The sequence below is a fragment of the Tyto alba genome, unplaced genomic scaffold (assembly GCF_018691265.1).
Source record: "Tyto alba isolate M040663 unplaced genomic scaffold, T.alba_DEE_v4.0 Super-Scaffold_23, whole genome shotgun sequence".
Classification (NCBI taxonomy): domain Eukaryota; kingdom Metazoa; phylum Chordata; class Aves; order Strigiformes; family Tytonidae; genus Tyto; species Tyto alba.
The window spans coordinates 7,960,391-7,979,153 of NW_024881297.1; the positions used below are offsets into that span (position 1 = coordinate 7,960,391).

At 40.8% G+C, this 18,763-nt stretch overlaps 1 protein-coding gene across 7 annotated transcripts in view; it reads left to right on the forward strand.

The window, feature by feature from the left end:
• The window catches only part of WDFY3 (WD repeat and FYVE domain containing 3), a 181,458-nt gene that overhangs the window by 101,721 nt on the left and 60,974 nt on the right, over nt 1-18,763 (forward strand). For all 7 annotated transcript variants that reach the window (XM_042796404.1, XM_042796409.1, XM_042796408.1 and 4 more), the window contains 7 exons: nt 2,657-2,871; nt 4,542-4,654; nt 6,778-7,009; nt 9,583-9,683; nt 10,772-10,990; nt 14,551-14,732; nt 16,213-16,444. In XM_042796404.1, coding sequence (XP_042652338.1) covers nt 2,657-2,871; nt 4,542-4,654; nt 6,778-7,009; nt 9,583-9,683; nt 10,772-10,990; nt 14,551-14,732; nt 16,213-16,444 — 1,294 coding nt within the window. The remainder of the gene's footprint in view (nt 1-2,656; nt 2,872-4,541; nt 4,655-6,777; nt 7,010-9,582; nt 9,684-10,771; nt 10,991-14,550; nt 14,733-16,212; nt 16,445-18,763) is intronic.

Sequence of the window (18,763 nt, forward strand, 5' to 3'; positions counted from 1 at the left end):
GAGGAGATAATACATTTCGTAGGCTTATTGAGTTGAGTAACTGGTGACATAATGAGTTCTAATATAAATTGTTTTATTTCATAGGCTTTGTTTTGTTTGTATCTTTCAAAATTTTGTCAACAATGTAAATATAAAGAAATGTCTGAATTGGCCATCAGGTAAGTTTCCAAGCACTGTGATTAATTCACGTTTTCCCTGATGTATCAGGTGTTAACTCATAGTACGAAGAGGACATTGAATTGGACATTATAGCTCAGTGTATATCAGCTGTTTGAAATAGCTGGAATATGTTCTAGTTTCAAAATTGTACTGCCTGCTTTGTACAATTCCCAAACCACAAGTGTCTACTGGTGGTCTGTAGATAAAGGATTTGTTGAACATTTTTTGAAGGTGCTGAAGTATTTTTTGTTTGAGATGTTGTCCATGAAGAACAGTGGTTTGTTTGTTTTGTTTTGTTTTGTTTTTTTTTTTTTTATTTTTAAAAAAAAAGGTTCCAAAAGCTTTCAAGAATTACTAGACTTGATTCTTGATTCCTCTTTCTTGTCCTCTACCAGTGATGAGTGTGGAGACTTTCTGGTTTTGGGGCATTAATTTGGCAGTCATTGTTCCATATATCTTAAATGTAGTAGAGATGATAGAGATGTTGATGGGGAGCAGAATGAAGCCCTCACAATCCAAGGGGAAATGGTTAGCAACCTGCTACACCACTTAGACACATACAAGTCTATGGAGCCAGGTGGGATCTACCCAAGGGTACTGATAGAGCTGGTGGAAGTGCTCACCAAGACACTTTCCATCATTTATCAGCAGCCCTGGCTAGTTGGGGAGGTCCCAGTTGACTGGAGGTTGGCAAATGTGATGCTCGTCTACACAAAAGGCCAAAAGGAGCATCTGGGGAACTCCAGGTTTGTCAGTCTGATGTCGATGCTGGCAGGAAGGTTATGAAGCAGATCATCTTGAGTGCCATCACACAGCTCGTACAGGACAACCAGCTGATCAGGCTTAGTCAGCATGGGTTTATGAAAGGCAGGTCCTGCTTGACTAACCTGACCTCCTTCTGTGACAATGTGACCTGATTAGTGGATGAGGGGAAAGCCTGTGGATGTTGCTTAGCTGGACTTCAGTAAAGCATCTGACACCATTTCCCACAGCCTTCTCCTGGAGGAACTGGCTGTTCATGGCTTGGATGAGTGCACTCTTCACTGGGTGAAAAACTGGCTGGATGGCCGGGCCCAAAGAGTGATGGTGAATGGAGTTAAACCTAGTTGGCAGCTAGTCATGAGAGGTTTTCTGCAGGGGTCAGTACCGGGGCCAGGTCTGTTTAATATCTTAATCAGTGATCTGGGTGAGGGGATCGAGTGCACCCTCAGTGAATTTGCAGACAACGCCATGTTGGGCGGGAGTGTTAACCTCCTTGAGGGTGGGAAGGCTCTGCAGGGGGATGGGGACAGGCGGGGTCGATGGGCTGAGGCCAGTTGTATGAGGCTCCACAAGGCTCAGTGCCGGGCCTGCGCCTGGGTCACCACAGCCCCCGGCAACGCTGCCGGCTCAGGGAGAAGTGGCCGGAAAGCTGCCCGGTGGAAAAGGACCTGGGGGGGGTTGGTCGACACCCGGCTGAATACGAGCCAACAGTGTGCCCAGGTGGCCAAGGCGGCCAACGGCATCCTGGCTTGTGTCAGCAATAGTGTGGCCAGCAGGACTAGGGCAGCGATCGTCCCCCTGTACTCGGCACTGGTGAGGCCGCACCTCGAACGCCGTGTTCAGTTTTGGGCCCTTCACCACAAGAAAGACACTGAGGTACTGGAGCGCGTCCAGAGAAGAGCAGCAAAGCTGGTGAAGGGCCTGGAGAGCAAGATTTATGAGGAGCGGCTGAGGGAACTGGGGTGGTTTAGTCTGGAGAAAAGGAGGCTGAGGGGAGACCTTATTGCTCTCTACAACTACCTGAGAGGAGGTTGTAGAGAGGTGGGTGGCGTTCCATTTTTCCCAAGTAACAAGTGATAGGATGAGAATGAACAGCTTCAAGTTGCACTGGAGGAGGTTTAGATGGCATATTTGGAAAAATTTTTTCACTGAAAGGGTTGTCAGGCATTGGAACAGGCTGCTCAGGGAAGTGGTTGAGTCACCATGCCTGGAGATACTGAAAAGCCATGTGGATGTGGCACTCGGAAACATGGTTTAGTGGTGACTTGGCAGTGTTAGGTTTACAGTTGGACTTGATGATCTAAAGGTTGGTCTTTTAGGTAGGTCTTTTCCAACCTAAATGATTCTATGTTAAGTTACAAGGAATAGCTTAGCAGTCACAAAAATAAAAGTTCTTAGTACACTCTAAGCACTTGTAGAACTTGTAAACTGACTCACTTTTGCTGGTGAAAAGGAGAGGTTAATTTAACCATCCCCATCTGAATTGTTTTTCTTTACCATGGTCATGGTAATCCTTCATATAACTTATTATACTTTTTCATATAGAGATGGAAGTGTCTCTTCACACAAACATGTGCATCAACCCTCGGGACGCATGCATTCGCACATATATTTAATTCTAGGACATTTTGTGTATTGCTAATGGTAGTTTCCTTTTCATCATTATGCATAAGGACTTTCTTTTACTTGCCTTGACGGTTTGCGTCTTCTCAAGTTGTGCTGTTCATTTTTTCAGCATGCGCTGGATCTCCAGCTGGCAGTAGCCAATATCCTGCAATCTCTAGTGCACACAGAGAGAAACCAGCAAGTCATGTGCGAAGCCGGGCTCCATGCACGACTTCTACAGAGATGCAGCGCTGCTCTGGCTGACGAGGACCACTCGCTGCATCCGCCGCTCCAAAGGATGTTTGAACGGCTGGCCTCCCAGGCGCTGCAGCCGATGGTGTTGAGGTCAGAAAGATAACCTTGCAGTCCAGTTGAGCCCTGCGCTGTCACCGGCTGGCTGTAAATGGAGTGGATTGGTAGAGAGCACGAGTGACCTTGCGTGTGGTAGTGATCACATGGGATCCCATTTTATTTCTCATCAAATAGATCGTCTTGCTTCTGTTAATCAGCATGTAGCCATAGAGACGTTGGGAATTGGAGGGCAGGGGAGAAGTGTGGAGTAGGGGAATATGTGTGGTGTTTTTCAGAGATTGTACTGAAGTTAAGTGCTTGCTTTCTTGCTGCAATTCTCGAGAGGCTGTCAAAAATGCCATTCATGGCTAGGTGCTCAGGAAGAGGATAGATCCCTTGACTTTTCTGTGCAATGTTAAATATCTCAGATTGGGAAAGCTTTGGCCCAGCAGTTGTATTTAGCACTTTAGTTTGTGTGAAGGGAAGTACAGGAATGCAGTACAAGAGGTGTCTGGAAAAACCTGGGACTACACAGCTTTAGAAAGTTGATCTTTCTGCATGTTAATTCAAGTAGGTTTGTACATCTATGCTAGTACTAGAAAAGCAAGCTTGAAAAGTTTATGAGCATATTTTGAACCATTTCTTAAATACCCACTCAGTTGTATGATGGTTAGGATTGCTTGCTAGATTCTGGGAAGACCTTCTTGTGGCCTTTCAATATAAAAAGGGCTTACAAGAATGATGGAGAGAGACTCTTTACCAGGCCCTCTAGTGACAGGAGCAGGGGCAAGGGTTTTAAACTGAAAGAGGGTGGATTTAGATTGGACGTAAGGAAGACATTTTTTACAATGACTGTGGTGAGACAGTAGAAGAGGTTGCCCAGAGGAGCTGTGGATACCCCATCATTGGAAGTGTTCAAAGTTAGGTTGGATGGGGCTTTGAGCAACCCAATAAAGTGAAAGATGTCCCAGCCCACAGCAGAGGGGTTGGACTTAGATGATCTTTAAAGGTCCCTTTCAATCCCAACCATCCCGGCATTCCGTAATGTCAGATGGATTAAGAAATTTAATTTTATTATTTCCTATAGATCACTGACTGGCTGACCTGTAGCCAGGACAACTGTTCAGTGCATTTCAGTGGCGTGTAGCTGTGTCAGAAATGATTCTGCAAGGAGCACACTTGCTGGTAGTCACATCACAGGGATTTAAGCCTCCCTAAGCATAGATACCAGTAGCCTAGGTAGCTGTAGATATAGATACTATAGTTATTTATATATATAGATGTTGATAGCTATGAAGCAGTCCTCCAGCCAAATGGGACACATGGATAAAACAAAGCTGAAGTCATTTAGTTTGGTCTGTGGTCTGCCTTTCCAGATGAGTTCAGCATGCTGAATGTGCATCAGTGAGTGTCCTGATGTTCTGCTACAGCATGGGGCAGCCCCCTGCCAAGTCGTTGGAAGTAGGGGAAGGGAATTGGGAGCCTTATCAAAATTGTTTCATTAGTTAAAATAACTTTTGAGAGCATGTGTTCAAATCTTAAATAATTTCAAATGGATCAAATGTGCTTCTCGTAAATATGCATTAGCTTATTTGTTTTCTTAGTTAAAAGTTATGTTTATTACAAGTAATTATTGTCTTTTTAAAAAAAGGTATTAGATTTGGTGTCATTCTAGGCAAATAAATAGACAGAATGATTTGTAAAATTTTTATTCTTTTTCTTAGGGAATTTTTACGCTTGGGAAATCCTTTGAATTGTGGAGCTTGGGACAAAAAGCTGTTGAAACAGTACCGAGTGCACAAACCCAGCTCACTGAGTTTTGAACCGGAAATGAGAAGTAGGTGCTGAAGTGCTAGAAATCTGTGTAAAGAATGCCTTGCTGACATCCCCCGATTGCATACTTACGTAAAATTTGTAGATAAGCATCTGTAAAAACCTAAATTTGCCCTGGCATTGTATGAATGTGAAATCATCAGAACAGTTTGATTGGTAGAGGGTCTAAAAGCACAGGGAATGTAGTACTTGTATTTAATATCTATCCAGTGAGGTAATTATAATTTTTTATTTTAGGAACAGTAACTATTAAATATGGTAGTAGTTTGCTTTTAAGTCTTGAGTAGATTCTGAGTTTGTAGTTAGTTAACAGTAAAAGGAAAGATATTTTTCATGTGCACGTCACGTCATTAAACCTATGTAGTATCTTTGATGGGTTCAGTAAGGTATCAGATAAAATAACTGAAATTCCTACACTTAAGCATAATTCCATTTATTTCAGCTAGACTCAAGAACCTGGCTCATTGTTAGTATCACTAGTAATGAGAAAGAACTAGGAAGAATTAAAAACAACAAAAAGCAGTTTACCTAATCTGGCAGAATCTCAATCTAATAATCATTTCTCTTATAAAGATATAGAATTTGGAGTTGGAACACCCACTCAGTTAAAGTTCAGAAGTCCGTTTTTAACCATTCATTAATTTTTCGTGGTAAATATTTACTATGGTTTTACTCATTGCTCACTTTCAATATGTTTACTTTCCTAGTATATTAAAATTGAAATCTTTAATAGTATGAGGTAAGCATGTGTTGAATTATGAGTGCATCGTAACTTAAAAATTTTAAAGAAAAAAGACAGACTTCTATCAGCTTAAAAAAAAAAAAAAAAGGGAGGGGGCTGGGTAGGAGGGACATCGTGACAAATCAGTTTCAGTTTCAGTCCTGCAATTAACACTGTGGGAAAGCATTCACGGTGTATTTTGATAGGATACTCGCTAGATATTCCTAGATGATAGATACGCATATGTGTATGCAATGGAAATTTTCATTCTACCTTTGTCTGGTATCCTGTCATGAAAGTTCATCCATCTGATAGAATACTTCATATTCTATCAGCACTTACACATCAGCTCTGATTTTCACACTGGAAAGCTGCATTTGTTTTCAAGTCATTTAATGAATTGATCTGATAGACTGCACTGAATGTCTGCAAGTGATGGATTTCTCCAGCTGATCCGAACCTCTGTTCCACATGCGCTCTTTCCTTTGTTATTCTTGAGCTGCAGGGCTAGGGAGTAGCTAGTCATGTAGTATAGGGGAGTCGCAGTAAATGGTAATACAAAGAAATTATCGATAAATTTCCAAAGCATGTGGTATTTATTTCTATGTGTCAACTCGTTTGTTGTATGGCCAGTTGTAGCACATAGTTAAAAATACTTTAATTGAAATGTTTTAATTATTTAAAAGGAACTGGAAAGTATTCTGGATGGTACTGAATTACAAGCATTAAATAATGAAATAAAATAAAATAACTGAATTTGTTATGTCATCAGGTCCTTTTAAGAAAGCAGAGAAGGAAAGATTCAACTTATCTCTTGGCCAGCACTTTATATGTTTATTTTTAATAGGATATTATCACGGGGGAAAGTAAACAGTGAAAATTGTGAAAATGTGAGTCTGAAAAGTTTTTAGCCTGGGAAAGAGAGGGCAAAGCTAGCTTCTGAATACTGCAAATTATGTTAAATTTCCGAAGCTAAGCTTACTGAGCCTTTCTGCTTATTGGCAGCTCTGAGACTTTTAGCTTAGAGTTACTGCATCTGAAAAACATGAAGCAGAGTTTTTCCTGCCTGTTAAGTCAGGCAGCTGAAATGCACCTGAAATGGAACCTCTGCAAAACGGACACTTTCCTGATGTTAGGTAATGGGATGGCCTCTTGGCTCAATTTTTTGGCTTTACCACGGACTTCCTGTAATACCTTCTGCAAGGTGCTCATCTCTCTGCCTCACTTAAATGTTTTTATAATGAGAACAATACTTTCCAACTCATAATCTTCTGAGAGTCTGAACTAGTTGATGATGATTGACAATTCAGCTATTGCATTGGAAGCAGTACTTGAAAAGTCCAAATAAAATGCCTGAAAATGCCTCCCTTTTGCAATGCTGTGTTGTTTCTTGGCTTCTACTGTAGATAGCATGGTTACCTCAATGGAAGGTCTGGGTTCTGACAGCGTCTTCAGTTTGCATGAAGACAGCCACTATCGGATAAGCAAGAGCCTGCTCAAGCCAGCAGAAGGGAGCACAGTACCCCTGACGAGAGTGAAGTGTTTGGTCTCCATGACAACCCCACATGATATCAGGCTTCATGGATCATCAGTTACGCCAGCATTCATTGAGTTTGACACATCTCTTGAAGGGTTCGGGTAAGGTCCTGCAGTGCTCTCCAATAATATGGGGCACAATGCAATGTTTTCTTACTTCTTTCAGTGAAATACTTGTAATTTGTAATGGACTGTTTGCGAATCAGGAACAAATGAAGTATTTAAAGAAAAGAAAGGAATACTTCAAGCCACATAAGTTTCCACTCTGTCATTTATTAATGCCTCAAAACCAAATTTGTGCTTGCCATGTGTGAAAGTAGAAGTAGGTATGTTCTAAACATTGATAGTACCCTCTCAGTTCTGGATTTCACGTGCCTTTTAAAACAAAGGAATGCCAACATACCCTTGCAGAAACACACTAGTTCTCAAGATTTATGTGCGACATTTGGATGGCCCAAATGCTCTGAAACCCACTTAAAATTGCTGAAGAACTTGGAAATGCAGAAGTGGGCAAATCAGAAATACAAGTAAAGCAGAGAAGGCAGCTATGTTGAGTCCAAATAACTGGAAAAAAAATATTATTAACTGGAGGTGTAGCCTGAATATAATGCTTAACTAATTTTTTCTTTTAGCGTGCAGTATCGTCCTCACTTTCTGTTTTTCTCTCTCTAATTAAACACCTGCTGAGTGAGGTACTTCATGAGGATCATGTAATATGATTTAAGTTGACTGTTCAGAAGATGAAAACGTGATACCATTCTGAGCATCTGTTTAAGGAAGATGTTTTGTCATTTTGGTTATAAAAATAGAATTAAAACCCCATCAAAATGCTCATTTTGTTCTGTGCTAAGTGGTAAATATCTCAAAAATTGCTGTGAAAATTCAAACCAGTAGTATAAGAACAGGTATTCCTTAACTGCCTGCGGACTAATCCAAAGGTGGAGGCTTGCAAATAGGCCATTATCTCAGTGAGGGCAGTGTTGTGAGGTACATGCAAGTCAGACAATTGTGAATGGCACCTCAGGTGATAAGTAATTGTTCAGAATTTCCCAGAAGCTTGGTTAAAACCTTAAAAAGCTTGACTAGAATCTTTATTAAAAAGTTTTTAGGGACATGAACCACCAAAAATGACAACTACTGTGAAGACCAAAAGACTGTGACAAATTCTTGTAGGAGATGAGTAGCTCTTCAATGTTTTTTTTTCACTCTCTTTTAAAAGAAAGAGTTGGGAGAAGAGGTAGAAATGATTTGTTGTCTGCAGCTGTACTACAATTTCATAAAACTAGAAACAGTTCCACCTGACAGAATCATTAACCTTGCCTTTTTCTTTCCTGATACTTATACTACTGTATTTCTTAAGTCTCTTTCTGTTCTGAGGTGGCTTTCAACAGAACTGCTTGCATCTTAGTATACTTGTTACAGTTTATTTGGGATGACTGGTCTGAGAACAGAGTCCAGCCTGGGTATTTGGGAGCTCTGCCGTTTTGCATTCTCTTTTAAACTTTGTGAAGAAAGGATGAAGGACCCATTTTGCATTTAGCCTTCATACCCAGTATAGTCAGGGACAGACTTTTCTTTGAAAACAAATGGTGCTCAAAGCTCAGTTCTACGTCCTTCGTAATAGAAAATAAAATGTTTTGGACCTAAGAGCAACTTGAAAGAGGCTAGCAAAATAAATTGTCACTGTGGTTGCTCCAGAAGATTTGTGGATGCTGGTAACATGTCCAAAGGTAATCCACATAATGCAGCTGTGACTTGTAATTTCAGCAAGTCACCTAAGAAGGCTGCTATAATCGATAAAAAAAATCTGAAAACTTCTTGGTCTCTTTACAAGTGCCATGGCGTTTCATGAATTCAGCAGTTGGTGGACCCTTGCAAGTTACCTGCTTAGAGAGAGCATGCTTGTAACACCATTGACCATGGGGGATTCAGCCAGAGAAAAACATTTTCCAAGATGGAGGAAGAAGTATATAAGCAGAACTATAATCAAAAGGAAGATAGTAGTGACCAGAATCATGGACTGCTGTTGCTTCTAAGATGGGTGGTCGAGTTAACTCTTAATAGCTTATGTGAGAACAAAATAACTCCTAGCTCTGTCAGACAACTCAGCTACAGTATACTTAAACTAGCCTGCTCAAGTATAAATGTCAAGAAAATTATGATTCTTAAAACCTTTTAGTACATAAGAAGGTACCGCTTATATCAGTTTCCATTGTGTCCACAGCATCAGTGGCTCTTATAAGGACCAAACATAGCTAATTTGGTGAAATATAACATTACTGTGATTATAACATACTTAAAATAAGAACACGATAGTATGCAATCACCAGATCCTTTGAATGTTTAACTAACCCAGACTCTGAGAGTCCAGAACATCTCAAAGGCTGCAGTGAGTTATGGTTGCCCACAAGGGAGTATCTTATGCTGTGGAGCCATGTAGGCATAAGTCTCTGGACCTTTGCACCAAAGACATACACTGCCAAAGCTCTTTGCACTGGAGATAATTTAGCCTCACGAGGAGAAATCTTGAGGTTCCTACTTTTCATGAATACGTACAGTCAAGGAGAGTAATGGTGCGCTTATGTTACATTTTCTAGCTATATTTTGTTTGTATTCAGCTCCAGTTATATTGAATTTCATAAACTCTAGTGTGTTACTGGTCTTCTGTTTAACAGCTGCCTGTTCTTGCCAAGTTTGGCTCCCCATAATGCACCTACAAATAATGCTGTTACAACAGGACTTATTGATGGTGCAGTTGTCAGTGGAATTGGAACTGGTAAGTACTTGAGTATGACTGTTAGCAGTGTTTCGTATCTGATGTTTAGTTCTCTTATTTCTTTGTTAGCAGTGAAGTGATATGATGTTGGATGTTGTACGCTCGTAATTGAGAACTTCTTGTGTCTTTTTTTTGTGTGTGTGTTTCTGTTGCTTTTTGCCCCCAAGTCAATGAAAAGCAATATAAAATGCAAATGTGTGATTGTTTTAAAATACAAGGCTTTCAGCAGAAGATTAAATTGTAGTTGAGAAGTGTATGAATAATGAATCTGGATGCATTAAGAACAAGTTGAGGTAGTAGTGTGAAGAACATAGGAAATGTGGAGTGAATTGTAATGCTGTACTTGTGGCTTTGTTCTGCTGAACACTTGACTGAGTTTATTACAGGTGTAGTTACACGCATCATCACAAAAATCCTATCTAAATTGTTTGCTGTCCCCTATACTTGTTCACTGTAGGCTGCTCACCCTACAGGAACCTGGTGTGCTGCAGGGCTAATTGAACATGAGCACTTACTTAAAGAAACTGTTAAGTCTAAAAACTAAGTTTGAAAGTTAGTGCAGTAGGACGGTATTAGTGTTAGACAGTACTTGAAGTCTGTGAGCTCTTTGTTCTGTGGGAGCACCCTGGGAGATGAAATGGACTCAGGTGTGTGTGGTGGAGAGATCTTCAACAAAGGCTTCTTCTGCAAGTCACACCTATGGAAGAAGGATCTTATCATGATATTAGCATTTCCTGGGGGCCTGATCCATTTCCACTTTTTTTTTTTTTTTCCTAGGGAACTGGAACTGGGTTGTTCTGAACAAGCACAGCTTCAGAGTTGATTTTTGTTTTTGCAATAGGAGGGAATAGTGTTCAATTCTTGCTCTACTTTGTTTTGAATGAAACCTCTCTGAGCTAGCTTTATGTGACTTTTCCTCCAAGCTTGAGTCAGAAATGAAAGAAGTAACATTGAAATCCATGAAGGAAAAGTTTGAGAAAGTACAGCTGGTATCAACTGAGCTGATACAAAAAAAGGAACAGGAAGAAGTAGGTATCCTAAGTACTAGCTACTGCAGCTATATAATGGGCTTTCATTTTTGTTTTTAGGTGAAAGATTTTTCCCACCACCATCTGGTTTAAGCTACTCAACTTGGTTTTGTATTGAACATTTTAGTACGCCTCCTAATAACCATCCTGTGAGACTTCTTACTGTGGTGCGGCGTGCAAACTCCTCGGAGCAGCATTATGTATGCCTTGCCATTGTCCTCTCAGCAAAAGACCGATCACTGATTGTTTCAACTAAAGAAGAATTGCTTCAAAATTATGGTAAGAATTGTATCGTTTCATCAGCTAATTCTGACAATATTATGGGGGTGCAACAGCAAGTTTGTTTTGAACCTAGTATCTAGAAGAATTGTGTGTGATGGAACTTCACTTGCAGCTTCACCAGCTTCTTAGGGGTGTTGATAGTGGAATAACACAACATGAAAACATTCATGTAGAAATTAAGGAGCTTTTATAATTTCCAAAGAAGATTTGATATCTGCATATAAAGAAAAATTTTTGCCAAAACCTCAACTATTACAGATTTGAAGGAGAGATTACATTATTGGTTTTGGAAGGTTTTTGCCTTTTATTTATCTTGTATTGTTCATCTTAGTCATCATCTCTTGAGGTGCAAATGTTAACTATCTTTGCTTTGAAGAAATTTGGAAACAGTAAACTAACAGGTTGTGAAGGCTTCTTCAGTCTCAGTAGTCCCAATGCTGGAGGGCTATTTGAAGGCGATCAGTCATTCAGTTAATCTTTTAATGCTGTGATCAGTTTCCAGGAAGAGTTTGTAGCTTCATTCAGTATCCGTCATCAAAGGTAGAATTACAGGAGGTAGAGTGAAGATCTAAGTGAAGTTTGTAAGCCTAGCTAATTTGCTAGAGCACACTATCAGTATGGTCAGGGGCTTCAGGCTTAGTCATCTCCTGTCTTCTGCATTGTGCTTCACCAGAGCCTCCAAAAACGATCAGTTTTGACAAGCTATTTATGCACCGTGGCTGTGGAGGCTCTGAGAGGAGCAGGGCAGCGTTCTGCTCATGTCTCAGGCTTAGCTCTTTACCAGACCAACACAATGGGTTACAGGTGTTCCTGCTTCTGTTCTTTCCTTCTGAGTAGCAGGCAGTAATAAAGAATTTATACAACTGTTATTATTAAAAAAAACCCAAACCAAACAGCAAAGCAGACTGTTATGGAATATTCTTTATTTTCATAATAAGTGGACATACATGTCATTAAGTGCAGTAGTTTCTCTTAGTAGAAGTCAGGTTCAAAACCTAAACCTTGAGAGATGAAGACCCATAGTGTACGTTGGTTTATCCTTCACTGGAACTATAGAATCATATGTTTCTATCTTGTAAGCCTCTGTTATCTAACTGTTTAAAAGGGATTAGACTTGAAGAGACTCTGTCAGAGAAGATCTGAAGGTCTCTGACTACAAAGACTGTTTTTTAATAGAGTGGGGTACTTTGCTTTACTGGAATGCCACTCTGTCATGGCTAAGTCGTAGCTGGTGGTGTATCGTCTAGTGCTGAGCAGGTAAATACCTGAAGAACTGAGATAGCAGCCGGCCAGCGCAGTGACTGGAAGTGCTGACGGTCTGCTGTAAGAATAAATGGGGTGGTTTAAGGATCCTTCTTGTGAGCGAGAATTGTACTCAAAGGCTGAGAAAAAGAGCTTGAGATTATTTTTGTATCTGACAGTTAGTTCCAAGTACTCTGCTTTTATCATGTTCCTTCTGCTATTTCTAAAGAAATGAGTGTTCTCCCTGTTCAGGTGGCTGAGGTAAGAGGATTTAGTGGTTTCTGTTCCTTCAATATGAAGAGTGAAGAGAGATCTGAAAAGCTTCTGGTTATGTTGAAGCATTCACTGGTGGAGAATTTTGGAGCTTTGTCTTTTTTTTTTTTTTTCTTTTTTTTTTTGAAAGGGGGGCTGGGGGGCAGGTGGGGGCAGGCTTTTGGGTAGAGTGTGGGTCATTCTGCTTTGCTATGGAAAAGCTGATGCACCTGCAAACTGATCATGCCCCCTGGTATGAAGTCAAAGGATGCATTCTAGAGAAATTTTTAAATTTTGTGCTAAGAACTAAAGTGTATTTCAACATCCAGGAGAGGACAATTCTGCACTCATTAGGGAAAAAAGACCTGGGACATGCTTGAAGAGTATAGGTGGGTGAATTGGGGATGGGTGGTCAGCAGCTTGTGGTTAGCAGCCCCTGCAGAGAGGCTGGGAGTGGGTTCCTCTGTCCGTGTGTCTGGCAGGCAGGCAGGTGTCTGTCTCCAACTCCTCTCACTGTAGGTGCGAGGGTGGCCGGTGGAGCCGCCGATGTAGCTCACCTCACCCCACAGCAGCCAGGGCTCGCGTCGAGTCTGCGGCCTTACAACCCAGGCTCCACTGCTGATACAGTGAAGGGTAGGCAAGAGCAACTCGCTGCGGTTACAGTACTGAAATGGAATAGATGTCGTGAAGTCTTTGTTTTGACTTGGACAGAAATGTCTCAGCCCTGAGCTTAATTTTCCTTAGAACTGCAAAAGGAGAAGAAGAGAAGCAGCCACTGTGCTGAGGCCTGAGTTATACAAGCACCCGCAGCCTGTGCTTGCTGTGTGTCTTGCTAGCCAGATAATATTTGTGGTTTTGATTAAGGAAGAAAAGTCTCAGGCTTTCAACCTCATCTTTAACTTTACTTATGCTTTGTAATTTAGCATGATTCTGACACAGATGTTTTGAAAGGCAAACACTTCACTTGTATCTTTGGTGTGTGACCTAATTGTTTAAGCAAGATTGTGATGAGCTTTTACTGAGTGTCTGTGACCAGGTGCTGGATGGGAAAGAGGGGGCTTCTGTGGGAAGAGGCCAGGGCTGCCCCATGCCAGGCATGGCCAGTCTGGCCAGCTCCGCAGCTGCCGCCCTGCAGGACACAGCGAGGCCCAGCAGCCAGGCTGGTGGCTCCTCTGGGAAAACACATGTAAGAGGGCAAAACGCTGCATGGAGTAAGGAGCAAGGGAAAAAAAAAAAAAAAAACCAAAAACGTGAGAGAAAGCACCCTCAGTACACACAGGTGAGAGCAGAAGGAGGGGAAGGGGTGCCCCAGGCGCCGGAGCACAGGTCCCATGCAGCCCTTGGAGAAGATCACACCGGAGCAGGTAGTGGGGCCTGTGGAGGAGACCACAGTGGAGCAGGGGAAAAGTGTGAGGAGAAAGTCTGGGAAGTATGGGTGTCTTTCTCTCGACAGTGTGAGAAAAGTGAAAAATAGCTCTGTAGGTTTGGAGACATCTGTTATTTCTTGCTGACGACTGCTGTAAGAACCTTTTTAGAAAAACAACAAAAGATCTTTCAGTGACTTTCACGGTGGCATGAGAAAGTAAGTAAAAACTTGAGCAAACTAGTCATTCCAGCTGAAATTTCAAAGGGACGACAGAAGGGGAGAAGTAAAACATAATTATCAAAAGTCTAAAAGTATCCTGATAATTTTCCTGGAGAAGAATTAAGGCAAAGAAAGAAGAGACGTGTTGTTGAGACTACCAAACCTATACTAGTTTATTAATGAGCAAGTATTTAAGGATGTTCAGCCTGTCAAACTGTGACAACTTGTTCTGAATACTTTCTCAAAAAATCTGATTTCATTCTTTCACTTCTTGTATTTGAAGGTCTAAAGTCATTCTTGTTAATTTTATAACTTTATGCATATCTAGTTAGTTGTATTTTTGTTAACTATGTGCTTTCTAAAATTCTGGCTTTAATATTTTGCTGTAGATTGCTTTGCATAAGTCTAATGACACAGTCTGCTTTAAGTTTCTTAGAACATTTCTGCTGGTGTCCACTAACTGTTACTTTTCCTTTAGTCGATGACTTCAGTGAGGAATCATCATTTTATGAAATTCTTCCCTGTTGTGCCCGTTTCCGCTGTGGTGACCTCATTGTGGAAGGCCAGTGGCATCACCTAGTTCTGGTCATGAGTAAAGGCATGCTAAAGAACAGCACAGCTGCACTCTACCTTGATGGACAGCTTGTTAACACTGTTAAGGTAAAATAAATCTTTAAATCCTCATCATTACTGGTTGGAGTGATTTCTTTCTCTGCATGTATACATGCACAAAAACCCACACGATACAAACCAATGCACCCCTCCCCAGCCCTAAAAACAACAAAAAACCCACACCAAACAAAACAAACAAAAAAACCCACAAAATGCAGAGCCTTGCAGAAAGGGGTCTTTGCTCACTACACAGCTCCAAGCCAGCCCTGGTCCTGTTAAGAAGAGGAGATAATATTTTCTCAGGCATGAGCAGTAGTAATGCTAAAGTGAAGCGGACATGTTGCATTGAATGTGAGGCAAGTGTGGCACGGCTATGCTGCTGACTAGATTAATTAGAAGGATCATAAAAAGCTAAAGACGACTTATCTGAGGGCCACGTAGCAGGTCTAACTTTGAGAAGTAAGGAGTTTACAGAGTAAGGCAACTTTGCCTATTTATTCAGATTGTTCCTTTACCAACCCTCTTGCCACCCCAGAAATAGCCACCCCCTGTCAGTGATAGCCACTGAGATGTCCAGTGTTGTTGTTAGTTGGTTGTAGATGAAACACGTAGCTGTAAAGGTCAATATTTTGTTGTTAGATGGAAGAAACTGAGAGGCCAACAGCAGAGAGCTGTGAAGAGTGCTGTGGACTTGTCCACTGAGCAGAAAATACTCCTGACCTGTAACAGCTAACCAAAAAGCATTTGGCACCTCACAGATGTGGGCCTTAAGGGAGTAAGCTAAACTCGGTGTAAGGTGTAAATTAGCTAGTGTTACTGTAACACTGTTTTGACTTTCAAAGTTCACCTTTCAGTATTTCTTTTGCAGAAACAGGACTATAGTAACTTTACTTGTTATGCTAATAGCTGTAATACATGAGCGTATATCTGGCCATACATGACTATATTCAATAGCTGGTAACAGAGTTTTTACATGGTAGATAGAAAATGCCTGTGAGATTGTTTTTGTCATCATATATAGGCCAACATCTTACTCGTGTATTTGTTTTATCTGTCTGAAATTCTTAACAAATGAGTTCATCACATTTGCACTTTAGCTTGAGCAGTATAATTACCAAAGGCACGCATTCACTGGCTGAAAAAGAGGAGAAAAGAACACAAGTTTATGAGATCATCTACTGCTTTTGCAAAAAATAATGTCCGTCGTAGAGCACCTTGTTTTTAGAATCAAGATACAGCCTCATTCTTTAGTAGTTTTAAGCACAGAACTTGCATGTTCTCATCCTGTATTTCCATACAGACCTTCATCTTTTGAAAGCCCCTTAACTTCTGATCTTTTGATTTATCTTCTGGATAATGTTATTCACTGACTTTCGCTGTATGGTATCAGAATACCATGTGCTACATAGCAGTCATTCAGTGTGTCCCCTGGTTTGTAAAATGCTTTCCTGAATTTTTGATCTGCCTACTTTCTTTTCACAGTACCCATGCTCGCTCAGTAACTTCACCATGTTTTTCTCCCTTACAGCTTCACTATATTCATAGTAGTCCTAGTGGGTCTGGTTCTGCCAATCCACCTGTAGTCAGCACTGTTTATGCCTATATTGGCACACCACCAGCACAGCGCCAGCTCTCCTCTTTAGTGTGGCGTTTGGGCCCTACGCATTTCCTGGAGGAAGTTTTGCCTGCCCTGGGTATTAGCACCATTTATGAGCTGGGACCAAATTACGTTGGAAGCTTTCAAGCAGTATATGTACCATGTAAGTACAATTCAAATAGCAGCTAGTAACTTGGCCGGGGTGTAGTAGAATCTTTTGTGTGCATATTGGCAGAAGAGGGAAGAAATGAGAGTATGCGGTAGCGGAGAGGAAAAAGTAGCTATTCAAGAGCAGCTACTGATCATCTTCCTATGAAGAGGATGATAGAAATCCAAATTAATGTTTTAACATACTTGTGGTAGTTCTTGTACTGAGATATGATAGAAGTGCTTGTATTCCTCACTTTGACTTTAAATGAGTTAGAAATGCCTAAGGCTGTCATTATTCATACTGTATATTATATTTATCTGTAGAAAGTGAAATTGGACAGACATTTTAACTTGTCAACTTACAGTGATAGCATTCATTTGCAAATCTGCAATGTATTCTGTACTTTAAACAGCTGTATTGAAATGTCATTGTTTATATGGCCTAAATGGGTCAACTGAGAAAAAAATGAAACAGAGCGCGTGTATGGTGCAGCAGATAGTCTTTAAGCATTCATTGTGAACAAATATGGGCAATTCTTTTACATTTTTAAAGGGTTCTTGTTTGAAATTCAGGAGAGTGCAACACAAAAAGATGTGAATAACCTTGTTAAGAATGTGTGTCCATAGCCCTGTTTTTAAATATTCAGACAATGGATTCTTCATTAACTCTGGTAAGATGTGAGGTTTTCCTGTTCTATAGAGATTCCTGTCTTCCTGTTCAGTTAGAGTACCACCTCACTGACTCAGTATTACATCACAAGATGCTCTTCGTTCTACCTGGCCATCACAGGGCTTTTCAGTGAAACATAAATAAAAATGGAGAATGTATCAAGTCACCTTGTCCTTCCATTTTCTTTCCCCATGAGAACCATAATGCTCTTCAACTCTTCTGGAGAGAGACTGTCACCATCTCAAGGAAGGAGGCAGTGAGTGATGAGAGTGGTAGGAAAACAAAAGTATGTACGAGGAGTGCACAATCTTACTTTTCATCGTGAAAGGTTTCCCTAGAGTGGTGGCAGACCTCCCCAGCACCCAAATGTAGATGATGATCAGGCTGTGAAAGAAGGAAGTATGAAAAAGAAGGTAGCTTTCCTTGCCCATCTTAAGTGAAAAACTTCAGGGAATTTAATTTTGTCAGGTACAGATCTATGTCATGTACTTGCTTTTTTGACAGCTAGACAAACCTGGCAAGCAACCCAGGATTTAAGTATCTGCTAGTCAATTATAATTTCTACTGAAAAGCATTTTGAGTGGTGACGTGCAAGTTTTAAGTACTGAATTAGCCAAAGCAAAATCTGTGAATGTGAATTTGTTCATTGGCTTCAGACAAATAAAGATCTTCATGCTGTTATGCTAAGGCCATGTTCACCAGGAACTCCACAGTAACTTAAAAAAATTCTTAGTTTCTTTACCTACTGACTTTTTCCAGTGTGGTAGTGTATTTTTCCCGCACAGGCTTTACTCAGTTCGTTGTATTTCAGGAACAGTCTGCTCCAGAACAAGGTGCATATTTTCTATTTGGGGCTAAGCTTCTGTTCATGTCATGTGCACTGAGCCAAACCCTAAGGAATTTAATAGGGAATTCAGTATGAGCTCTGTATCTTACCATTTTATCTTGGCCCCTCTTTCCAAAATGCTTAGTTTTCCTTAGTGTAATGATTATTTGTGGGAATCCTGGAGAAGGGAAGAGCCCTTGCAGGCTTCCACTGTTATCTTTTACAGGGGAATTGTATCTGACTTGCTATTTGCCCATGAAATGCTTCTTTCAGATGTTTTGTCCCTGGTTTTGGTGACCAAGGTTGCCATCTTCTGAGAATTTGTCATGTGTTTGAACAAAATGGGAAACCTAATACTCTTTAAGTCTTGGAAAGACCCCTCAGAGAGCAGTTACTAGCTCAGGAGAAGGAATTCCTTTGTCTGTTTGCTGAAATGGAGGAATGTTCTTGGGGCATCTGTGTGAGCAGAGAATCCAATGAGGATTTCATTTATGGGGAAAGTAGGACTTCTGAAACTCTTTAAGTGAGGCCTGACAGAGACTAGACCCTGCTTCAACAAATTACGTAGACACCCAGCTTCTCACTTGTTTCAGTGTTAGGTGAGGAGTCTTCATGATTTTTCAGTTCCATTAATGTGTTTCACTGGAGTTGCAGACACCTTTTGACCTGAAATGAAGATGCAGAAGTGAATCTCTGTGTTGAGCATTACACACTACTTCTGAGTGTTGTAGACACCTGTCAATCATAGTGTTTTCAGTGCCTCACATGAAGCATCCATTTTTGGAGCAGTGGATACAAAATATTAAAGACAATGTTTTATATTCTCTTTGATGCCT